Below are 25,393 nucleotides of genomic sequence, written 5' to 3'. Positions count from 1 at the left end.
ATTGCTGATCCTGTAATGATTCAGCTAAAAATATAGTTCACCTGGTAGATTTTTAGTTGTTTTGCATTCTTGCAACTCTAAAAAACAACTAGGTAATCTAAGAACTTCACTTAGAGCAGGCTCATATTTTGGTAGTTTGTGTATATTTTTTGCAGGTGACAGAAACCAATTAGTATTTATTTTCGTTCCACATTTTCAGTGGTATTAGTACTAGCTTTTATAGTACTGAGTTTTTCACATGGATTACTGTTGGTTCAGTTAATTAAATTTACTGAAATTTAATTAAATGTCCATGAGCAATGATTTGTGAGTTTTCCAGATTGCTTGCATACTTTTTTCTCCAACAGTGTCCTATGACAGAGTGAGGGAAACTAAGATATGTGAACAAGGGAGAGCTTAAGCTTTTCTCTTTCCTGTGAGTAAGTGATGGCACAGAGACTAACCACCATTTAATTTCACCTATTTAGTGTTTAAAAATATTTCTCCATATTAACAAGGCAGAACAATTTACAACATTTCTTGGGGAAATGCAACAAAATTCTTTTTGTATTTCCAGCTACAGTGTGTGTTAAAAGCTTTTGTTATACAGTTACATAATTGTCTTTTTAATCTAATAAATGTGCTTTATATCTGTATTTCTGTTAATATCCACCATCGTCTAGTTATCATCATGATGATAATGAGCCTTAATAGCAAGGCAGTCAGTAGTTTATTGTTGAAATTCTTTGTAAGCTTATCACAGTTTTTATTCTCTCAAGCCTGCAAAATGGAACATGTTCAGATTTTTAACCTCTATTTTTGACTGAAACTTGTAGAAAAATCACATCATATGTATATTATTACACCAAGAAATATATTTAAAGTAGAGAAAAGGAACAAATTAACCAGCACACTGACCAGATTGTTCAAACAGTGGTTTAATTTCAAGTGGACAGACAAACTATGACCATGTAAAAAAGCTCTGAAAATAAAAATAAAAAAAATAAAAAATTGAAATTTGCACCTTGATAAAGCATCAGAATTCCATATTCCTTTTTGAGATTTACTTTTTTTTTCCCAAAGAAGTAATGAATATACATTTAAAAATATGCAAATATTTAAAGTAAACCCCTGTAAATTAAGGTGGGAAAATTAAATCAAACTATATTCTTTTTGTTTTCTGTATCATTGTAGTGATACTACATTTACCCATAATATATTTTTAATTTTTAAAGCAGAAGGGTTGAAGCTGAGTCTTTTACTTGTCCTTTAGGCTGTAGTGTGATTAAAAACCTATTCCTGTAAATCAAGTATAAATACATATCTCAGAAACCTGGAGGTAAAAGATAAATTAAGTTACAGAGAATGGTTATATTATCTTATCTTCTGAATATGCCCTTGCTTTAAACTAAATTGTACCTCACCCCCATATGGGAAAACAGATTATAGCAAAGGCTTTAATTATCCGTATTCTCCTGATGATTTAGCTAATTTTGAAGTTATTTTTAGGAAGGGAAAAAAAGAGCAGGTTTTAAATCCTCTCATATTCTGTGTACCATATGCATCTTTTTTTATGTTACACAGATTGCTAAATCGTAAGTCCTGGGCTTTCCCTTTGTAGGCTCAACCAGCTGCGGCATTAGTTGTTGCTGTGTCTTTTTTCTGAGTTAGGCACACTTAAGCCCTTACGCAACCTAATACTTTCTGTCATTGGAATAATTTTCTCCTGTTAACCAAATGAACACTCTGCTTTGCAGTAGGGCTTTATCTCAGCTCCTGTGGTGGAGAAAAGCAAAGTCTGATGATACGTTTTTTCACAGTGATGCTGGAAAAATAATTTGTATACAACAAATAATATGCAAACCCAGTGTTTAATGGGCAGAATCAAAATAGTTAATGAATATAATCTTTAACACCTTTGTCGGCAACATGGACAGTGGGATCAAGTGCACCTCAGCAAGTTTGCCAATGACATCAAGCTGTGTGGTGCGGTCAACACGCTGGAGGGAAGGGATGCCATCCAGAGGGACCTTGACAGACTGGAGAGCTGGGCCCGTGCGAACTGCATGAAGGTCAACATGGCCAAGTGCAAGGTCCTGCACGTGGGTCAGCGCAATCCCAAGCACATCTACAGGCTGGGTGAGGAATGGATTGAGAGCAGACCTCAGGAGAAGGACTCGGGGGTGTTGGTGGATGAGAAGCTCAACATGAGCCGGCAGTGTGCGCTTGCAGCCCAGAAAGCCAACCATGTCCTGGGCTGCATCAAAAGAAGTGTGACCAGCAGGTCGAGGGAGGTGATCCTGCCCCTCTACTCTGCTCTTGTGAGACCCCACCTGGAGTACTGCGTCCAGCTCTGGGGGCCCCAGTACAGGAGAGACATGGAGCTGTTGAAGAGAGTCCAGAGGAGGGCCACGAAGCTGATCAGAAAGCTGGAGCACCTCTCCTATGAGGACAGGCTGAGAGAGTTGGGGTTGTTCAGCCTGGAGAAGAGAAGGCTCCAGGGAGATCTAATTGCGGCCTTCCAGTACCTGAAGGGTCCTACAGGAAAGCTGGAGAGGGACTGTTTATCAGGGAGTGTAGTGACAGGACAAGGGGTAATGGGTTTAAGCTGAAGGAGGGTCAATTTAGATTAGATGTTAGAAAGAAATTCTTTCCTGTGAGAGTGGTGAGGCACTGGAACAGGTTGCCCAGAGAGGTTGTGGCTGCCCCCTCCCTGGAAGTGTTCAAGGCCAGGTTGGATGGGGCTTTGGGCAACCTGGTCTAGTGGAGGGTGTCCCTGCCCATGGCAGGGGGGTTGGAACTAGATGGTCTTAAGGTCCCTTCCAACCCAAACCATTCTGTGGTTCTATGATGATAATTTTCCAAAGCCTATTTCAAATTACACTTGAAAATATATGTAATTTGTGTCCATTTCAACTACACATTTTAAAGTGTATTCTCCCAAATATCCATTAATTTTCAACTTCTTTAAAACAAAAAAACCCCTAATGATTATTATTTTAAGGTAGATTTTTATGGGTGTCAATGAATTTGTTTTCACATATTATAATATACATAGAGTAGTGTATTTCTTGCATGGGTGATACCTTACTCAAGTTTAATTACAAATGTCACTTCAAGTACTGAATATAGCTTTAGCTTCCATTTAGTGTCTTGCGTTGACTGCTGCTTTCCTCCATTTCAACCACATTATTTTATCTGGTTAAGACATCTTGCTTTTCTAGACAATATTTTGTGGGGAAATTGCAAAATAGGCCCTTACTTATATTGCATATTCTTAGTTTATATTTTGCAGTTGATTTTGCTGTTCCTTGAGTTTTTCTTGGTATATGTGAGGAGATTTTCACATCTATAAAGGCACCTTATTGTGCTCCGAAAGTTTAGGAATACTTGTAAAGTCAAAAGCATAGGCATATAGTTGGCCTGCGATTATATTTGAGACTATTACAAGTTTCTTTTGCTAGCAACTCATAGTTTAGAAGACACCAATGACTTTTTTTGCAACATTACTGAAAAATGATACTGTAGGCTTTTCCTCTGAAAAACGTCGACTTGGATTCTGTGTTCTGGTGCTGGTTCTGTTGGTTTTTGGAGACCAACCCTCTCTCCAAGGTACTAAAATAACAATAAAATGAGAATTGAATTAGGGATTTTTTTCACTGTCAAATATGGCAAGAGTTAAGACTGAAGGTGTTTCCTTCCCAAAAAGGAATGGGTAGAGGTTTTTTCCCTTCTTTTGTAGAAGTGAAATGAGCTTACTTCGATACTGCCTCTTTTTGGATGATTTTGTTATAGATGGTTTGGCTTGAAGAATGCAGCGATATTTGTAAATATAATAGCTCATATAAATATTTATTCTTCTCCATAGCACGAAGTTGCTACAGATTCTTTGAGTGTCCTTATTTCTGTTAGGAAGCTTAAGAAATTGCAGGTTTATTAGTTTGTTGCATCTGCCATTTGTTTTGTCTTTTCATTTTCTGTTTTCCTTTGCAGGTCTCACCATAGACGTTACAATGATATTAACCACACTTTTGCAGTCTTCTCCGTTGCTGGCTATGCTTTATAGCATTTAAATCTTAAACTGTGCTTTTCAGTTTTAGAGATCATCCTTTGATTTTGTGCCATTATCATTTTGCTCATTACAGACTCTGTTGCCTCCAAGCTTGTTCTCTACAGCTCCATCTCAGGTTTTCCGTTCGGTTCTTCATAGTCTCCTATGCATTACATAGTAACATTTTCAACTAGAATTTTTCTTTCCCCTTTATCTTCATTCACAGTGATTAGATTTCTAATGTTCAGTTGCTGGTTTTGCAGGTCTCTAGAAATATTGCATTACAAGTTAACAAAGCACGTTATTTACTCATTCTGGCCAATGTCATTATTTTACTACTCTTATATATACTCTGTCATCCTTAAACCAAAGCTGTCAGGTGTCTGGATCTATTCCAGCATGTCTTGCTTACGTTCAGAATGTGAAGATGTCATTCATTTGAATTCTTTAATAGCTGTTGGACTCAGCCTTGACATTTGTGATGAAACCGGAACTTTCCCTGTGTCCATGGCAATAGTTACATCCATTAGGAAGGTCTGTGCTTACTGTTCTTCTTGCCTATTTCTTGGCAGAAGTGGACAGTTAATGTGATTATAAAGTAAATATTCACTTGAAAGATTTTGATAGGTCTGAAAACCTCCATGCCCCAAAACTGTATTCAAGACCCATTTTTTTCCCTACTTCTCTCTTTATTTTGCTTTGCAACTGTGGTGTGAAAATGGCTGAACAGATAACACTTTTGAGGATGGAACTTCCACAAGTTTTTAGGAAACCTGCAAACTTTGCTAGAGGCTGGATGCACAATGTTGAACAGACTGTAGCAGAATTGGAAAGCACCTGGATTTTGAAAGTACTGATGATTTTCGACTGTAAGGAAGCCCAGTATAGCCTACATGCTAGTATAGTTTGAAGAGGTTGATAGCTACATACCCTTGCTACGTACCACAGTCTGATGAACATAGCTGCCAATTCAGTCTGTGTCTGTCTCAAAGTTGCAGAATTAAAACAGATCTTCACCCTAGTTTGTGCTCCCAGGTGGTCCATGCAAAATTGAAGTCATAGGCGGGAGGAATTTAAAGCAGAGAAAATAGGTTATAGAAGGTCAGAAGTAGGAGAATTTACTGAGGCAGAGGTAGATCTCAGATAACATTTTATTGCTTTATACTGAACTTGCATATGACCCACATTGCTGCTATGAAGGGTAGTGTTTCTTCCTGATAATCTGTGGGATCTCTGGCACTGCTTCTTCACTTAAAGCCCAATTATTTATGACTTTAAACACATCTGTATGAGTGCTGATCCTCTTAGACCACAAATTGGAAAGGAATTATTTGGGAAATGCTGAAAGAAAGGAAAAGAAAATGGGAGAAATGGAGCCTGTATGCCAAGATAAGAAGGAAGAAGAGCAATGACAGCTGTCTTGGGGAAGGCATTAGTGCTGCAGTTCTCAAAGTGAGAATTCTTTCTTTTGTTCTAGGGTAGTATGCTGCTGTAACCATATTGTCAGGTCATAGACCTAAACGTAAAAAAATTGTAATTCTGCCCTCTACACTGAAGAAATTTACTGAAAAGAAACACAAAACATTTGGTTTTGATTATATTCTCCTGTCCAAAACTGCATTTCTAAATTAAATGTGTATGTAGGCATGGAGGAAGGAGGCCTCCAGTCATGGGGGGTTTTTTCTCTTTTATCTTTGGGGAGGTGACGGCAAGTGACTCAGTCTGCAGATGCCAGGTGCGGCACAGTGGGAGGAAGAAATGTTAGTCTATACGAGAAGCACATGGTGAATCTGTACCTGATTTTTGTCTCATACAGGAAAAAGATGACAAGTCAAGTGCGATGTATCACGCATCATACTGAATCTGTCGGCTGCCAGTCAGACAAGTGATACAGAGTTGTACTAACTAATCTGTACAGTGATACCAACTCATTCACGTGTGTAAAATGATCTCACTGCTTCTTCTTTTCTTCCTCTTAGTACATTTTTCCAACTTTTGTGCTCCAAAAAATAATTTGGTTTTTTCACTCAGTGATTAACTAACACAGCCACCGAATTTTTGTTCTAGGCAGTTTTTCAGACCATATTTTGACCTTGAAACTTGCATCCAGCAATCACTAGTGGAAACATTGCTTGTTATGCTGTTTGGTTGAGTTGGTTATCAATTGTGAGGCAAAACTGGACAAGATTTAATTAATTTTTGAGTATAATTCTACTTTAGGTGGTTTGGAAAAAAAAAGTGATAGAGTTTTTTCTATCAAAAAAAGTTAAATTTTAATGAAAATTAAAATTGTCATTTAAGGAAAGTTTTTTCCTAATGAATACTCTTACATACTGTAAATCCTGACAAGCTTGTTTATACCAAGAAAGGAGAAAAATGTAAACAGTTATATGGAGTGATTATATTAAGAACTGAGAGGTCAGAAGATTTTAACATGCAGACATGAGCTGTTACACTCAAAATCTTGTCATGAGCAAAGGGAATACACTTTATATACTGAGCTAAGCATTTATGGTTCGTCTAATTAGTTTTGACTGTCTAATAAAATTAAGTCCATACTATCTAATTATTAAAGTTTTGTTAGTAATATGGTTAAAATCTTATGCTTAATACTAACTCCCCCTGTTATTTGGTGTTATGCTCCCCCTTCCAGTACTTCTGCAGGTCTTAGAGATTGACTCTTCAGTCTTCCTCAGGAAGAGGGAGATTTTAACAGCAATTAACACCTTGGGTTCTCCACCTCCTCTTCAGTTTTAGAGTCGTCTTCAGGCTACTTTTTTCTTAAGGTTGCTTACTTGCTGTTCCTCCCTGCTTCCCAGGCGAAGTGTGGGAGCTGCAGGCTGCCCTCCCCAGCCCCGTTACCCCGGAGGGGCTGTCTGTCCCACAGTGACTGGGTGGGGGTGCCAGCCCCCTGCCCGGGAGCTCCCAGAGCGATGCCAGCACAGGGAGGACATGGGCACATGGCCACCAGGCCATTGCTGCCATGGCTAAAACCAGCTCCTGCCAAGGCAGGGCCAGACCCTTGCTGAGACCCTGTGCTGCCAGCTGCCCACCAAGCCTCTGGCTTTGTGCTAGTGATTGCAAAAATCATGTTTACTGGGCTGCAGAACACAGCATCCCAGACATTTGTCTTGCAATTGTTACTAACTCATAAGAGATGTTACAGTCTTTCAAGACTTGACATGAGTAAGAGCTGATCTCAGTATGTGTTCAGAGTGTTGGATCTTTCATATTTACCATGGCACATAGAAGATTGCATAATGCAGTTTTGGTCAGACAGCTACCTAAAATATTTCTCAGTGTGAGAAGGTGGCCTTTGTGTTCAGAAAAAATGTTCTTTTATATGTTTAAATTCTTTTAAAACTTTGCATGAGTGAATCAGAAATCTTATCAGTAGTCTGACACTGGTTTGTGATGCTTAACAGGTTTTGCTTAGAAATCACAATAAGAGTAACAGTGAAGAGCAAATGCTAAAAGATATGATTTTTCAGAGGTCAAAATTCAGATAAGTAAGGAGAAGGGAAGCAGCCTCATTTTATTGTTATATTCACCTAGACTCAATTAAGACCTGCAAATATTCATGCATGTGTACGTTATTACATGAATGTGATATGAATCTAAACCCAATAGTTTTTAACACATAGACTTTTAAAACAGACTGGTGCAATGATGGACTTTTAAACTGCTTTAAACATAGTAAAGTGTAGTACAATCTGGTAAACTGCAATCAGTAAGCCTTACTGTGAATGTGCATTTATAATAGTCAGACTTTGAGAGCTTGTTTTCTAGTGACTACTGCTGTGAAGTCTGTTCTGCACTACTAAAATGATTTTTTACTGTATTACATCGCATAGAAAATTTTAGTGGCTGTTTTCAAATTCTTTTCACTGTACTATATGCAATTTAGGAAACTCCAGTCAAAGTTCTCCCACATTCTGAAGCTTCATTGAAAGCATCTAGCATGGGATGAAGATTTGTTCACTGAATGACACCAAGTAGGTAGAATGCCTAGTATGATTTTTAGTAACTCGTTTTCCTCTTGCCTTTGCAGACTATGGCACAATTAAGAAAGTACTCGCCCCAATGAACCAGACTTCAAGCAGCTGCCTACTTGAGGAAATTGAACTCTTGCCGAAAAGTCAGCGAGAGCCCATCAGGAGCCTTCAGATCCTGCACAGCCAGAGTGTCCTTTTTGTGGGCCTTCAGGAACATGTCATTAAGGTCCCCCTGAAGAGATGTCCTTTTTACAAAACATACAGGTATGAAGAATCAGCTAGTTTGATTTGATTGGACAAAAATGCTTGCGAGAGGTTGTGGAAAAATGGGAAGGAAAAATGACTGTGAGTAGGAATCCAAATTAATGACCTCTCTCAGCAATGAGTTTTTATGTACACTGTTTATCAGAGGTGTCTCTGACTTCTTGTACTAGTTAGGACTAGATGAGACTCTCAAGGAATTATATTGATATTTAAGTGTTATTATACAGATTATGAATTGTGAAATGAAACAGTAAGAAATGGTTTATATAGAAAACAAATATCTGATAATGTGAGATATAGCTGCTGGCTAAATATGTTTAAAGCTTGAAACTCAGACAAATTTAAGTTAGGGGTTTTTTAAGCTGTATTATAATTGAGTAAGCAATATCTCTGTGGGTTCAAAAAGAAAACTGGATTGGATGAACTGAGAGTTAAAACTAGTTGGAAAAATGGGTATTTAAAGGTAGTGCTGGATCAAGAGACCATAATAAATGTAAATAATCTACTAGGTGAAAGTGTTATGCAGCTAATGGTTATTTGATCAAACAAGGAAAGAAACTTAGAAATTATCATTTGTGTTTAGACTGTATTATGGTCATTAAGGAATTTAAAGTTCAGCATACAACTTTTTCTATAGGTTATCTGAAAGTAATTCTGGGTTACGAAACATGCTATTAGAGATTGTTAATTTAATCTGATTAGTTATATCTTCCCTTTGATAAGTGTGGTTCCAGTAATTCAGTAGAATTGTTCTGGTTTACATCGGATGGACTCTGAACCACTGTCATGAGCTTTTGAGAGCTGTAACAGATGCATTTGGTTGTTTTTTAGCTTGTTTTGCTTTCAGTTTGTTTAATATGTGTTCCTTTGAAAAGCTGGGCTGTTAAAGGAGGGAAAGAGGCTGCCAGCTGCCTTTCTTGACTGCTACACTCAGGATCACAGAGATGTTACCTATGCAGCAGAAAGGCAGTGACCATTTGCAGGTGGAGACGTTTCTGGCTGTCAGAGGGAACATGCACGTGGTCACAGCAGGGAGGTGACCACAGCACACAGATGTAGAGCTGTGGCTCAGAGGCAGTGGAAGGACTTTTCTGAGGGACCTGGCTCCACGTGGGGATCGGTGCCATGCAGGAGGCCGGTGGAAGGCTACTGGATTGAGAACAAGGCCTAAGGAAAAGCTATGCCCTGGCAAATGATTAGACCAGGGAAGGTGGTGGTGGGGGGGGTATTCTCCTTACTACAGTTCTTTCCCAGCCCTTTTTGTTTATGCTCTCTTATGTAGCATATTTTAGGAATTCTCTACTAAAATAGAAGTGATAGGACAGTCAAAGCCCCATTGGAAATCCTGCAAAGCTTACTTTAAAGAAAAGTTATATATATGCAACTCTCTACCTCAAGTTTTGGTTGGTTTAGGGGCCAACATAGGATGAAGTTTCACCTTTCTGTGGTTTAGCGAGTTGAAACAGGATGTGGAGGGGTCCTGTAGCCCTTTTGGTTTTGTTTCCTCCTTTTTATTAAATGAAGGACTTGTATTTTCGGAGAGGAGGGGTATATGTGTGTATAACTGGAGAAGGAAATAATCGTAGAAGGAAAGAATCATGGAATGGTTTGGGTTGGAAGGGACCTGAAAGACCATCTAGTTCCAAACCCCCTGCCATGGGCAGAGACCCCCTCCACTAGACCAGGTTGCCTAAAGCCCCATCCAGCCTGGCCTTGAACACTTCCAGGGAGGGGGCATCCACAACTTCTCTGGGCAACCTGTTCCAGTGCCTCTCCACCCTCACAGGAAAGAGTTTCTTCCTAATATCTGATCTAAACCTACCCTCCTTCAGCTTAAAGCCATTACTCCTTGTCCTATCACTACATGTGCTTGTAAACAGTCCCTCTCTAGCTTTCTTGTAGGCTCCCCTTCAGGTACAGGAAGGCTGCTGGAAGGTCTCCCCAGAGCCTTCTAATGACATATTCTTGTGCTTCTCTCTTTTCTTGAATATGACATGATTATGGCATTCTGATTGTGCAAGACATTAAACATATTTTCTTAAGCAGATGTGTTTATTTCAGAAAGGAATATTGGGCTGGTATCCCGTGTTTTCTTAGGTGTGTCCCATATTTACACCAAGTCTGCAGTCTGCTTGAAACATTTCAAGGCTGGAGCCTTATTATGTTATTAGTGAGGTGTGAACTCCAAAACCCAGAGGTTGGACTTCCAGAGCACCTGCTTGACTGGTGCCTGTGCGGAGGTCCCTCAACTCCCTGGTACCCATGCTTCTGTCAGGACAATTCCTGACAATTTCCACAGGGCCCAAACATGCTTTGGGACTGCTGTCTCAAATCATAGACCCCATACATGGCTGTAGACTAGGTATTCTTCTCCCTTTTTGAGCAGCGGGATTTAATTGACTAGATTTTAAGAATGTTTAAAAAAAGAAAAAACAGCCGTGCTGTTCCCATTTTACTGAGTAGAACAGTAGTTAAATGACTCAAATCCTGTTGAAATGATAATTTATTTCTCTGCCCAGAGGTATGTGAAGTCTTGTTTTCCACTGGAATGACTTACTTAAAAGGAGATAAAATTATTACTTGTGGGTTTTTTCAGTCATATCTTTTGTAGCTGTATCATTTTGCCTGGGATAATTAAATATCCATTACACCAAAAGGGTTACCAGCCATGCTTTCTTCCTGTTTAAAGAGTTCATCAGCAATTTGAGCTCTGTTTTGTGACAAAGGAGAGGATTTACAGGTGTGATGTAGATGAAATAAGGTCTCCTCATCATCTATCATTAGAGACTCAGATCGTTTGGAAAATGCAGGCATAATCTTTCTCTCACTTATCACTTACTTTTGGCTTGACTAGTTTTTTCCTGGCTTATGCTGGTTTTCAAGCATATTTAGATCTCTACATGTGGAGAGAGTGTCGGTACCTTACTTGGGGCTATAAATTTCACTAGGTAATGAAACATCTAAAACTTAGTCACTGCATTATTGGGTGCTTTAATACTCATATTCTTGTTATATGTTGCCAACCATGACTTCTATACTATAGGAATGGGTAAATACAGTAATGAGTAAACCTTACCTAAGGAAAATGCCTTAGGGCAATGTCATTCTTTTTTGGATTATTTTAATTTTATCTATTCACATTTATCATACTTAGGGCTGTATAACTGCGTCAAGGCTGTATTTTGAACTTCCATCAATAATAACTAGAGTTTCTTTCCCAGATCAAGGGCATGTGTAGTCTTTAATAGCTACTTCACATAATTTTTGAGAAATAGAGCATGCTTGTGTATAAATAACAGCCTTAAAAGAGCCAAAAGGCTGGAGATGTGCTAGCTCATATGTCCTGCCTTTTTGTGTGAAAGGCAGAGTGCTCACTGCGTAATCTTTTCTAATCTTTTTTATTTGGGTTTATTGTAAGGGTTTCAGACAATGTTACTTCAGTCCCTCTGTTGAGCAGACTGTTCCAAAAGCTAGTATCTCAATGTCAAGAAAATTTTCTATTTTTTTATTTTTATTTTGTTTTATCTTCACATACCAGCTTCTAAAGCATGTGGTTGTTACTTTTATTCATAGCTGCTTATGTCTCCTTAATTATCACTCTGATATGCTGTACATATTTGGAATTATAGAAGCATAGAATGGATTGGGTTAGAAGGGACCTCAAAGACCATCTAGTTCCACCCCCTGCCTGCCATGGGCAGGGACACCCTCCACTAGACCACGTTGCCCAAAGCCCCATCCAACCTGGCCTTGAACACTTCCAGGGAGGGGCCAGCCACAACATCTGTGGGCAACCTCTTCCAGTGTCTCACCACCCACACAGTACAGAATTTCTTCCTAATGTCTAATCTAAATCTGCCCTCCTCCAGTTTAAAGCCATTACCCGCTCTCCTATCACTACACTCCCTGATAAACAGTCCCTTTCCAGCTTTCCTGTAGGCCCCCTTCAGGTACAGGAAGGCTGCTAGAAGGTCTCCCTGGAGCCTTCTCTTCTCCAGGCTGAACAACCCCAACTCTCTCAGCCTGTCATCAGAGGAGAGGTGCTCCAGCCCTTCATGGCCCTCCTCTGGACTTGCTCCAACAGGTCCATGTCTTTCTTGTGCTGAGGACCTCAGAGCTGGACGCAGTACTCCAGGTGGGGTCTCAGAAGAGTGGAGTAGAGGGGCAGGATCACCTCCCTCGACCTGCTGGTCACACCTCTTTTGATGCAGCCCAGGACACGGTTGGCTGTCTGGGCTGCAAGCGCACACTGCCAGCCCACGTTGAGCTTCTTGTCCACCAATACCCCCAAGTCCTTCTCCTGAGGTCTGCTTTCAATCCATTCCTCGCCCAGCCTATAGTTGTGCTTGGGATTGCGCCAACCCACGTGCAGGACCTTGCACTTGGCGTTGCTGAACTTCATGCAGTTCGCACGGGCCCACCTCTCCAGCCTGTCAAGGTCCCTCTGGATGACATCCCTTCCTTCCAGTGTGTTGACCACACCACACAGCTTGATGTCATTGGCAAACTTGCTGAGGGTGCACTTGATCCCACTGTCCGTGTCACCGACAAAGATGTTAAACAGTGCTGGTCCCAACAATACTGACCCCTGGGGAACGCCACTCGTCACTGGTTTCCACTTAGACATGGAGGTGTTGACCACAAATCTTTGAGTGTGACCATCTAACGAGTTCCTTATCCACTGAGTGGTCTGCCTGTCAAATCCATGTCTCTCCCAGTTTAGAGACAAGGATGTCATGTGGGAAAGTATCAAATGCTTTGCTAACTCTTATTTCCTTGTAAATCTATTCTTCCAGTGCTTTCTTGTGATGGAGTACTCTGTGACACGGTGTTGCCTCTGACAGACTTTTCCTCTGATTCAGGACAGTCCTGTTCTACCAGCTCACGACTCTGCTCCCAAAGACACTTATCAACAGTCCTTGAAAATAGTTTTACACATTTTTAATTTTTTTTTGTGTTCTCTGTACAGTTCAGTGCACTTGATTGCTGTGACAGCAGACCATACCACTGGCAGAGCCTGTTGTCACACCTGTAGTTTGGGTTGCTCAGCACTTTCCATTATGCCATGATGTTTGCTGTTTATAAGTGTCCCGTGTTAGCTATTTGGATTGACAGTTTTCATGGAGGGGGTCTCCCTCAGACTTCTGCCAATGGCTGAATAGTTTTGAACATCCTGTTTTCAGGAATCATCTAGGGAAAAAATACTTTGGGCCATGTGAATTCTTACAAGCAGTTCTTCAAATAGCCCTGGCATCTTCATGCTCCAGGAGGAAACAGCAGAGGTGTTACCTTAGTTCGGCTCTGCTTGGGGAAAATCCTTAAGATTTGGCCAGGTTATTATCACCTGGGTATTGCAATTCACACACGCTTATCAAACTTTTACAGAAAACCATCAACATTATTTGCTGGAGCTATTGTTTTCACTAAGAATTCTCCAGCTCTCTGTACTTCTTCAGAGTTGAGTAGGCCAAGCATAAAGCACAACTGACCTTTGTATACCTGCTAATTAACTATAATGTGCGATAAAGAAATTATTATAATGAGCAGATAAGTATTAAAGTCCCTCAAGTTTCAGTGTTTGCTATTTACTTTGAAGGTTCTAAGCATTTGTAATGAGTAAGATCTGTAGCAGAGAGGTAAAGACTCCGTCCCCTGAAACAAAGAACCAGTCAGCTTTCTTTTATTGGCACCTGTAGCCTTCAAAAGCAACCTTAGATGGCAGTGATTTCTCTAAGGCAAATATGTCAATGTAATAATTTGTACTGGAGTTTTCAGTTTTGAAAGTAGGGGCAATGAAAGGTTGTATCAGCCCAATGTTGTGCAAAATCTTACCAAGCAAGGGTCAAGAGTTGGTATTTCTGATGGAAGATGGGTTTCACACACTTAGAAGACTTGAAAACTAATCTTACTATGATGTTATTTCTAAGTAAATAAATAGTGCCATCTGCTAAAAGCTGTACAAATAGTGACTTCTCTGGTGTAAAAAAACAACTTTTGGAAATTTTTCAGTATTGTTTTTTACACTATATGCTTAAAATATTATTAGGTCACAAGATCGTTTTGCTAAGTAATGTTATCATAGCTATTCTGCTATAACCCTGACTTTTCTCTCTCTGTGCTCCATCATTTTTATTTTGGCTTATTTGTTAACCATCAGCTACATTCACAAAAGATAACTGTAGCAGCACAGTAATAAGAGAAGTACTGGATTAACTAACAGAAGAAAAGAATTGTTGCAAATTTGGTTGTGCTTTATTTCATTCTTAGAACTCCAGCAAGATTATTGGATTAAGTGTTTCAACTGCTGTTGCATTCCTTTATTTTCCCTTGGCTATAAATGTTGCTTCCTCAGAAGCATAAACCTGTTTTCCTGGGAATAAAACACTAGGTGCTAATGTGTCCAGAAGAACTTGCCAACACATGGAATTGAAAATGCTATTTTGAAATAATCATTCCAGAGTAGTTACTTTTGGATATCCGGGTAGATTTCCTTATTTCAAAATATGCAAGCCGTATTCCAGTTTAAATCAGAGAAACACACTGCCGCATTAGCATGTCAGAACCACTTGAGGCCTAATCTGAATCATTGATTTCAGAGTAATGTTCCAGAATGAGAATCTTCATAAATTTCCCAAACTAGGGTAAACCGTAATCCTGGCTGCAAAACTAGATTATAAGTACATTTTAAAAATATGAAGTCTTTTTTTAGGTATTAGATGCAAAATTATCTTCAATAGGTGTGAACTTATGGGAACACTAGTAAAGTCAGCAAAACTATTAAATTAGCACAGTTGAAAGAGTTCCTCACTCAAAAGAAGCAGAATATTAGTCTCATACTGGGGGGGGGGGGGAATCAATTGAAGCTCTACAGATCTGAGGTTGACCTATATTTCTTTCTTCCTCTGTGAGGACCAAGGTTTTTGCAGAAAGAGTGTTTGTCTGTCTGGCCCACAAAATGCATCAGAGACAAACTATACATTTACATTTTGCTTCGCCTGAAATATTTAGTCGCAACTCTTTAAAGTATGTGATCTATGCGTGTATGTATTGTACTCTAAGCATGCATTTTTGGCAAACAAGAAGGAATTTTGATAAACAGGTAGAATTTTACAGCCTGCTCCCAATGTATTTAAAATGTCTTTTTCTTTTAGTTTGCAAAGTTGTAAGAAAACCAGGTGGACTTGACTACATATTCTCAATTCAGGTTTTATTAGTAGGATATTATTTTAAACAAAAAAGTGATTTAAGAAATAAAAATTTAAAACAGGCATGTGGATTTCATATGTCATGATGTTATTAATTTATTTGCTTTAAAAATACCAAAAGTTTGAGGAATTTTAAGTTCAGTGTAGTTACTGTTAAGTTTTTCTTGAAAATCACCTGACACGTTTAAAGCAATGTACTTTCCAAGAGATCGTTTCACTAGTCATTAGATACTTGGCAAGTGTATTCTCTGGAAACAGAAGTTAAAGGCACTGGATGGTTTAAAAACAAATGAACAAACAAAGGCAAATCTGGAAGCTTTTTCATTTTAAAATAATTTAACCTATTGGATACTGGACTGCTATGCATCTCAGCTTACAGTGCTCTGCATTATGCACCAGTTGTTTTTGCATGAGAATGATTTGCAGCTCTCTTAATATTCTGTTTGTGGGCGTTTTCATTTATTTGAAGTTTTACAGAAAATTAACATCTGAGTTTGGAGTCCACTATTGACCTGAATGTATGAAAGAGAGAGAGAGTACTCTTGATGCAGTAGTGTGAACTGTGGGCAGGATTCCAGGACAGGAGTTTTGATGCTCTGGCCTACAAGCCCAAAATGAGTGGCTTGAAAGGCCATCTGGTCCTCATAACATGTTGTCAGGCCAGTGGAGGTATCTACACTCACTTCTGGAATGAGAGGTAACAGTGCCCTCAAAATGTTGAGATAACTGCTGTCTGTACTTTTAAGTACTTTTAAGGAGTACTTAGTACTTTTAAGGAGTCAAGTTGTACATCTTAAATCTGGGCCTGCTCTCTTTATAATTGCTTCATATTCTAGTATAAAGTTAACCGCAACATTTATGTTCCAAAGAACCTAGGTTACAGCTGACTAAAAGGATATGGCAGTTGTGTGCTCCGTTTACAGTTATATCCGCTAAAGATGCACAGGTCTTTTAAAGACATGGGGATGCCATATGGAAGCAAATGTGTCCAGCCTGGGCAATTGCTATTATTGCTGTTCTGGTCTAGCAACACATAAACTTGTGGGAAAATCCCCAAAATCTATTGCTCTTGGGTTGCCTTGCCACTTAGGTAGCTCAGATTTCCAAAGCCTGTTTGCAAACCACTGATTTGCAGGCTCTAGTTTCAGCCCATCAAAAGGTCTTTGAAAACCCTAGCTGCACCTGGTGGTCCCAGCATTTCCAGGCTCCTACCTCCTAAGCAGAGGGCTGGAAGCTCTGTCTTGGCTGATTGACATGGATGAGGACCTCAGATGTTATTTCTTTACAATGAATGGCAACCCTGCATTCTTTTGTAGAGAGCATGCTCTGAAAGTTGTCTTTCACATTTTTTCCAAGTAAAGCCACTTGGAAGCACTAATATTCAGAGAATTGTATGTTATAAACAACTTTACTAAACAAATTATACATAAATTCCTGATTCTGGATTTGAAGGGAGGAGCTTGTAGATTTAGGGCTAGTATTGTCAGTGCATGTTGCAAGATCGAATTGTACCTAGATGGATTTTAATTGTCTTACAGAAGTTCAAGTAAGAGAAAACAACAGTAGTCCACACAGAGTGACTGAGATGATTAAAGGATTTGATTTTTCTTAATGGTACAGGCAAGGGTTAAGCGGGATTCTGAATATTTGGCACACATCTTAGTTTGAGCTCTTAGGACTTTATAAATTGTGTGCCTACCATTTATGTTCTTCTGCAGCATTCATCTATATCTTTAGATCCCCATTCTTCATTGCACACACATATATATATATATCTACAAAACCAGTAGTAATGGAAACACTGATAGGTACCTTTGTACAGAAGTCTAGTATTAGATTTATGTATTCATTCAGAAATGCATAGCACAGTGCATTTGGAACATGAGACATGCTTTTATCTTCAGTTGTCTGTTCAAATTTGCAGCGAGGAATCTGGCTTCTGTGAAATAAGATGGTGACCCTGGTTCAGTTCCTGGTATACAAAGTGTCCAGATCACAGTTGACAGTAATTGGAACTGGGTAGGCATGGCTATCTCAGTAGAAACGATTGCAAGGGTCAGGAGACTGAAATACCTCTGTTCTTCAAAATGCTATATAGGTAAAGACAGAAAACTATTTCATTGAACAGTCTCGGAAGAAGCACCTCTTGTGTTTATATATTTTCTGAATAAACTATTACAGCTCAAGAGTACACTTGATTAGCACTTAGAATGTATATTGATATGGGAATATATTCTTCCCCTGAAAGGAGTTTTAAAATCTCTTTGAAATCAATAGTATCAGATATAGCTTTTAATCTTAAGGGGTTTTTGTTCTGTGAAGCACACATAATGAGTTCTTTTTAGTCTAAAACTGTATGGGGTTTTTTATGTATTTTGCTCTGAATGGTGTTCATTTCTGCCTCATTTTCTGTCTGAATAAATCATCTCAAATGTAACTGAAGTAGAGCAGTTTTGCTAGCCTGCTTGGTGATAATTACAAAATAGCTGAAGAAAATGACCTGCTATTGCTGGCTTGCTTTAGAATGAGGTGACTTACGGTTCCCTTACTAGTCAGTCAAAATCCACCCCAGCAAAATGAATGCCTTGCAGGAGAGATACTCAACTACCTAATCATTTACATTTGGTAAAAAATGTGAAATGACAACATAGAGGAGAAAATAGAATCAATCAGTAGAAACCAAAAGCTGTTGAATGTTTTTGTAGAGAGTGCTGACTTGACAGGGTAAGTGGCATCAAGAGTCTTGGAATGAAACAATTCACCTTTATTCCTGAATTTCCTTCTTGCACAAAATTACCTTTTTTAGCAGTGCTGGGACAAACCATGTGAAGTCTTAGAGATGTGGGCTGGTGCCTACTGGGAGTAACAGACAAAATGTTCATTTTCATCTCTGGTGAAATTGAGATGTAAAGTAGACTTCCAGAGACAAGATGGCTAATATATTACCCAGCTTTGCCACTTCCAGTGTCTCTATCTGAAAGGGCTGTGTCAACTGAAAGACCTAATACTAATTTTAAAATTTATCTATTTTTTCAACAGTAGTATCTAAAATGGCTTTAATTTAGACAGGCATTTGGGAGGAGAAAGGGATAAAGATATGTAGTGGTATCTAATATTTTACTTTCCTTACTTACCTGAATTTAACAGCCATTTTGTACAATTTCTTTTGTTGTTTCATGTATACACTGAAGCTGTTACTCTTACTGTCGTCTCTTGGGAGATTCATTAAAAAAAAGTTAAAAGAATATGACATTTTCATTCATGAGGGACAGTAAGGACACATAGTCCCTTTAAATTTCACATTTCAAATAGAAGTTCTGATATTTTCATACTTACATGCTTTATTCTATCCTCATATTCTATCTGTAAAGTTATTTTGTTATCTGTTTCTTTTTTTTTATCTAAGCATAGCAGATCAAAATAATCAGCTGCTGTTATTCACACATCAAATTATTCCTCAAAGGAAAGAAAATGGTTTTAAAAGGTGACATAATTAAGCAAATATGGATAAAAATTTACCCACATATTACCTCTGCTCTTCTTTTAATTTAAAAGAAAATCTATCCACTTTTCAGAGATATTGGTGACCTAAGCAAGTGATCTAAAAGATTTAAATAAGAAAATCCTCTGAGATGCGAGGCAGGGAGTAGAATGCCAATACCTGAAAACAGGGCAGCTGTTTAAGCCAGGTCCTGCCTCAGTTTATGGATATATCTGGCATGGTGAACTGAAATGCCAGAAAGAGGCTGATGATGCTCAACTACACTTTTGTGGTATGATTTTTCTGTCTGAATATAAGGTTTCCAAAATTAAACTTTTTACAAAATGAAGCTTAGATGTAATAATGACTGGGATAATCAATTACAACATTATAAATTAAAAAAAAAAAAAAGAAGGCAAAACTGGAGATTCTCATGTGAGGAATACTTCTCAGGCAAAATTTCCTGTTGCTTTGTTTGGAATAGTTCATATGTTTCCAGGATTAATTTATGTATTGTAGTCTAAAGAAAAAAAATAATTATTGAAGACTGTTAATGCCTCTTATTTTTGTAAGAAGTTCTTCAGACTTAGCCTCTTGTCATCTGCATGACATTAGCTGAGTTATTAACTTTTTAAAAATCATAGTTTTCATATGCTCAGTGGACCTTCTTAACTAAATTCTGAAAAGATTCACCTCATTTTATCTTGCTGCAGTGCTCTCCAAACCTGGTCACTTACTGAAATGGCCATGTTCAGCGTCCACAGAGTGATTGAACATGCTTTGTCCCAGCAGTGCAAGAACTTTTGAGCATTTTTTAAACTTTATTCTTTCCATGAAACTAGGATCTGTTCTGATACCAGGAATTTATAAGAACGGTTTAAATATGCTTATAACTACTTATGATTTCTAAGAGTGACTTATAATGAAAGGTGCAAGCCATTTTGATTTCCCTGAGTGGAAAGTAATGTGGAAACAAAAGCAAAAGAGGAAATGGGGTTTAAGAGCAGAGTGGGAGAAAGATCAGGTTACTGCCAGGAAAGAGGGACTGTGGTTTTAAGTGCAAGGATACTGACTTCTAAAATATTTTATTTTTTTAAAAAAGTGTCCAAAGCATAATAAGTGCATTTAAAAATATTAACACTTAACATAAAGGAATAGTGAAGTTGGAAAAGCGAGCACTTCTACTTTGAGAAGTAGCACAGCTAATGTTGCCAATTGTGCATTACGTCAGTCTTTAGTTTTGTTTTGTGTTCTTTTTTCATAAAACGTGTTTTATCAGAGATACTCTGAAGGAGAACACTAAACATTTTGTCTTGCAAACACTGGGAGACCAAGACACTTAAAACTTCCCATAATTTGCATTAATTGTCCTCCTCACTTTCTAGATAGTTAAATAGAAACATGTGCAGCCTGCATTACAAAAATGCTAAGTGCTCACAGCTGTAAGAGCCATCAGTGGGAACTGTCTTCTGAACAGCGAATCCCCTAAACCAAAAGCTTTATCTTTGAACTGGCAACCTCAGTAGGGGTACCTAGGGACTTTTGGCTATGATGTCTCTTACTCTGTGCCCATTTTGTAGATGGGAACTATCCTCATACACAGTACTGGCAATCCACATTGTCAAGTGTACTGTAGAAACTAATTCTTTGAAATTTGTAAGCACTAAGAATCCTCTGTGATGGTATGATGGAATAGCATACTAGGGAATTAGTAAGTCTGCATTTTGTCTGATGTTAGCGTGGAACTACATGAGGAATGCCAGCAATAAATAGAAATATGAATAAAACACAGGATTTATGAGGAGAGGATTACAGAAGGGCTGAGGTTGTTGGCAGGGGCCTTTGGAGGTCATCTGGTGCAACCCCCTGCTCAAGCAGGGTCAGTTGCCCAGGACCATGTCCAGATGGCTTTTGAATATCACTCTCACAGTAAAAAAGTGTTTCCTGATGTTCAAACGAAACTCCCTGTGTTTCAGTTTGTGCCCATTGCCTCTTGTCCTGTCAGTGGGCACCATTGAAAAGAGCCTGGCTCCCTCTTCTTTGCACCCTCCCTTCAGGCATTTGTACATATTGATGAGATCCCCTCTGAGCCTTCTCTTCTCCAGGCTGGACAGTCCCAGCTCTCTCAACCTCTCCTCATGTGAGAGATGCTCCAGTGTCTTAATAATTTTTTGTGGTCCTTCACTGGACAGATGTGATGTGAACAAAGAGAGAATGATAATGCCCATTGAATAGCAATGATCAGTCTAGCGTTTTTTATAATCTAGACAAAATGCTTGGATTTATTAGTTTTATGTGTAATTTATAGGTATTTTTACAAGTGTTAAAACAATTATATTATGCTTCACTATGATGGGACTTCCACCTCCTTTCTTATGTATCTTTAGCTATGAAGCTGCAGACCTATTGCCTGGACTGCTAATGCTTGACCTATTAGTAGCAAGAGAAAGCTGACATTTAATAGAGAAAAGATCTTCTAGTTTTGTACAGTGGGTCTTTCAGAGTCTGCAGGAAGCTGGACTACCATACTTCTCTCTAACCTCCTTTTTTCCTTCTTGTGTGCCACTTGGAGGAGGGAATGTCTAGGGCAGCATGCCATATGTCAGCGGTGTGATGGCAGCACCAGCACCCCTTTGAACTTACTTCCAGAGATTCTATAACACTGCAGAAAACAAATCAGAGGGTTTTCTAATTAATTTTCAAAGACATTGTCGTCTGATTTCTGACAAAGACGATAACTATAATTCCAAAACTGATAGAAAAGGCTAACTGTAACTCCTGAAATCTTCTTTACTTGGAACAGACAACATACGCTTTTTATGAAATGCTGTAATTCTCTAGTAATTAAGTACGATAATCAATCTTGACAACATACCATGCATGCAGCCAGAAATTCAGCTATGCACTTAAAAGAAATCATGGCTTTGTGTAGGCATTCAAATTAATTTCTGTTTTTTCATTTCATCTGTGCCATACCACAATAGGGATCAATTTCACTATCTGTTTTAGGCCTATGAAATATGAAGAGATGCCACATAGTTATTTAGAGATCTTAGGCCAATGCAGATGAAGATAAATGTTTCTGTTTTCTGATTGGTTTTCATCCACAGTGCATGCATTGGATCCCAAGACCCTTACTGTGGCTGGGACATGGTGATGAAGAAATGCACAACACTGGAGGAAAGTCTGAGCATGAGTCAATGGGAGCAAAGCATTACTGTGTGTCCAGTAAGTCCAAATATATTCATTTATCTCTTAAAACTTTTGATTCTATGTGAATTTCATGAAAATGAGCTGGCATAGATTTTTCAAGCTCAGAAAACTATATTTCATGCCATTTTCTTCGGGCTTTCCCATCATTTTTTACAGGACATTTAGTTTCTTTTCTATTTCTTATCAAACTATTTATATAATATGATCAAATTATTTATAGTACTTTCAAAGGGTAGTTGCTTTTTACCTGTAATGTCTGTGTTCCCACTTTGAATCAAAATGTTCACTAAGATTACAGATATATGTTTTTCTCTGCAGGATTTTTCTCCCGTTTTGTACTTTGAAAAAAATTTAATCACTGGTAGTATAATCTTTTCTTTTAGGATCATTATTGCTAATATAAAAGGCCATATAATATCTTTCAAAGTCCATCAGTTGGAAGGGTGAATTGTATGAGTTAAGTCTCACCCACATAAATGACAGGAGTGATAATTATAATAAACTTAGTGTTAATATTTACAGTGGCTTAACACCTCTCTTTAAAATTATTTTGAATAAATTTAATAAAATAAAAACCAAACAACAGAGTGGCCTAATAAAAAGGCTTGCATTGGATTCATCTGTATTAGCCTTTTAGCTCCAATCAGGAGCAACTTTGGGTCAAATACTCTGATTTTTCCCATCTACTATTCTTTGGTTCACATCACAAAGTGGTCCTGAAACACACCAGCCACATTACTTTCAGATGAAATTAAACCAAAAATGTGCTCTAGCTACTTGGCATTTGATCCAGGTCCAGAGCAAGTCCAAATTAAACCCACAAAATACGTATGGTGTATTTGTCAAGTCTTCAACACCAACTGTTTTATTTTCCAGATTTGCAGTTTATGTGCATACCACTTGCTGATACAGACATAGCCATTGTCTCACAGAAAGTCTGGATTCAGTCACTAGTGCAGTCCTTGCCTCCCTGATTGGCAAGTAACTAGACGCACTGTACAGTGTATTCATTTTGCAATATATGGACTATATCATATCTCCCTGCGGTAATCCCGCAGGCTCAATTTGGTTTCTGAGGAGAGTTTACTGGTGGCCTAGTTGGGTTGCTGTATTAGGAAGGATTACTGGAATGGGTTGGTTGGTTGATATTTGCATGAGCAGTCTGCCTGCTGCTGAGTCTTTGAATTCTGGCATTAGCCCTTCTTTTCTTTCGTAGATACAAAACATGAGGCCAAGAGGGGGGTGGAGGGGAGGGAGGAATGGTTTAGAAAGCAGAATTCAATTCTATTCCATTCAACTGGAAAAAAAATTATTTAGTATCTATTATATGAGGGTTGCGTAGGATATGACAGCCTAGTCAAAGCAGGGGAGCACCAAAGGATTGCTCAGAAATTCATCCACAGCTGTGAGACTTATACTGCGTATCAGAGATGAAGAGATTTAGCGAGCCTGTAAAGGAATTTTGGAGTTGAGCGGATTGAGGTTGCATAATATCAGGAAAATTTTAGAATTAACTGTCTGAATTGAAAAGCATGGTTTTACCACTTTGCTGTCTTAAACCCCTGAACTCTAAGTAACACATTATGGAACAAATTTGAAAACTTCATAGAAACTTTCCTTTAAAATAACACTGTATTCTAGCAAACTGCAATCGATTACAATTTTGCTTAGCAAGGCTTTCAAATATTTGTTTTTATAGCATTTTTATGTGCTGCATTCACAGGATATATAAGCCAAGATGTAACGATTTTCATTTTGTAGGCAACTGAGCTATGTGCATCCTTGACATTTGCTACATACATTTATGATAGTTGCAGGCAGAACATAACAGAATATAAGAAACCTTCTACCTTCCCTCTTTTGGTTCCAATTGGTTCCAATATTTTAATTGTTAGTAAATTGTTAGTAAAACTACATTGATCTTTTTAACACTATAGAATATTTGTCAGATGAGAGCATGACCAGTTTCTTCTCTCTGTTAGATCAGAGAGGCCTGTTTACACACTCGTTTACCCCAAAATTAAGTGTGACCAGTTGCTCTTGAGAAATTATTTCCTAGGGAATTATTCATATATCTGAATATTTATTGCCATGTCATGATAGAGCAGGGAGGGGGCTATGAGAGGTAGCTGAGCATCTGAGTTACCATCTCTCTGAACTATGATCATTTGTGACAAACGTGGTTATTTTGGTTATCTTGCTTTGATTTAATTCTTAAGTTGGTTTTTTTAGGTTATTGTTTTGGTTAGCATGAGTAGGCCAATTGTACATGAATATAGATAGTAATTAATGCTGTGGCACATATATCTACTTTGAGCTTCTTCCAGTTGGTCAGATATCTCTACTATTCATCCAATATTTTTTATAGTAATGAAGGTTCATTGTTTTGTCGAAATATTTTCCATTGGGACCACTTGCAATCCATGACTTAAAAATGCACTGTCTGACATTATCTAAGAGCTTTTACAAGGAAAGTAAAAATAATTTTTAAAAAAGTTTGGTTTGGTGTGGGGTTTTTTACAGAAGTATGCAACATGAATGGCTTTATTTTCACAGCTGCATGCAGGGAAAGAGTATAGTATGGGATCTTACCTGAATTCATTAGCAGCCTCAGGAAATAGTCCAGAGCCACTGAATTCTGTACAAAGTAATCTCAAACCAAAGAGCTCGTGGCAGATTTAAGGACTGGGTCACTGAAGATGTGACCTTGACTCAGAGTGCAGAGGCACAAACCAGGAAGACAAGGTGGGTGCAGTGAGACAAAGAAGATTGATATTTGGAGAACATTAGGAAGAAAGAAGTGACTAGAGACATCTGCAGAAGGGAGAGGTGACAAAAACAGGGTGGTAGAGAGGGAAAGCAGAGTGTAGCAGTGCCAGGAAAGTACAGCCGTATTGTCTGCTTGATTGTGATTTTCCCTTTGAGGCGTGTCAGGTGGTGAAAGTTTAATGGGCATAGGTTCTGCTGAGGGCTAAAAAGGCCCCTCATCAGTACATTGTGCTTTCCTGTAGTCCTATGATGAAATTGTTTGATATCGCTTGTGGAAAGGAGGTATTCCTAGAGAGACAGAGCAGGTGAGTCATGCGGAACAGCAGAGACTGCAGTGGGATGATCTTTACAGGAGCATGGGAAAAAAGTCAAGAAAGAGAAACCTGCCATCAGTACGTGCTTCTGAGCTCAAGCTTTCAGCTAAGTTTTATGAATA

At 38.5% G+C, this 25,393-nt stretch overlaps 1 protein-coding gene across 18 annotated transcripts in view; it reads left to right on the top strand.

Annotated features, from left to right (window-relative positions):
- The window catches only part of SEMA5A (semaphorin 5A), a 356,558-nt gene that overhangs the window by 242,124 nt on the left and 89,041 nt on the right, over positions 1 to 25,393 (top strand). For all 18 annotated transcript variants that reach the window (XM_054816286.1, XM_054816279.1, XM_054816269.1 and 15 more), the window contains 2 exons: positions 8,082 to 8,289; positions 22,086 to 22,203. In XM_054816286.1, the coding sequence (XP_054672261.1) occupies positions 8,082 to 8,289; positions 22,086 to 22,203 (326 nt within the window). The remainder of the gene's footprint in view (positions 1 to 8,081; positions 8,290 to 22,085; positions 22,204 to 25,393) is intronic.

Source organism: Grus americana, chromosome 2, assembly GCF_028858705.1.
Source record: "Grus americana isolate bGruAme1 chromosome 2, bGruAme1.mat, whole genome shotgun sequence".
Taxonomy (NCBI): Eukaryota; Metazoa; Chordata; class Aves; order Gruiformes; family Gruidae; genus Grus; species Grus americana.
Note: the sequence above shows the minus strand (reverse complement) of the source record. Positions and strands in the feature narration are given on the sequence as shown.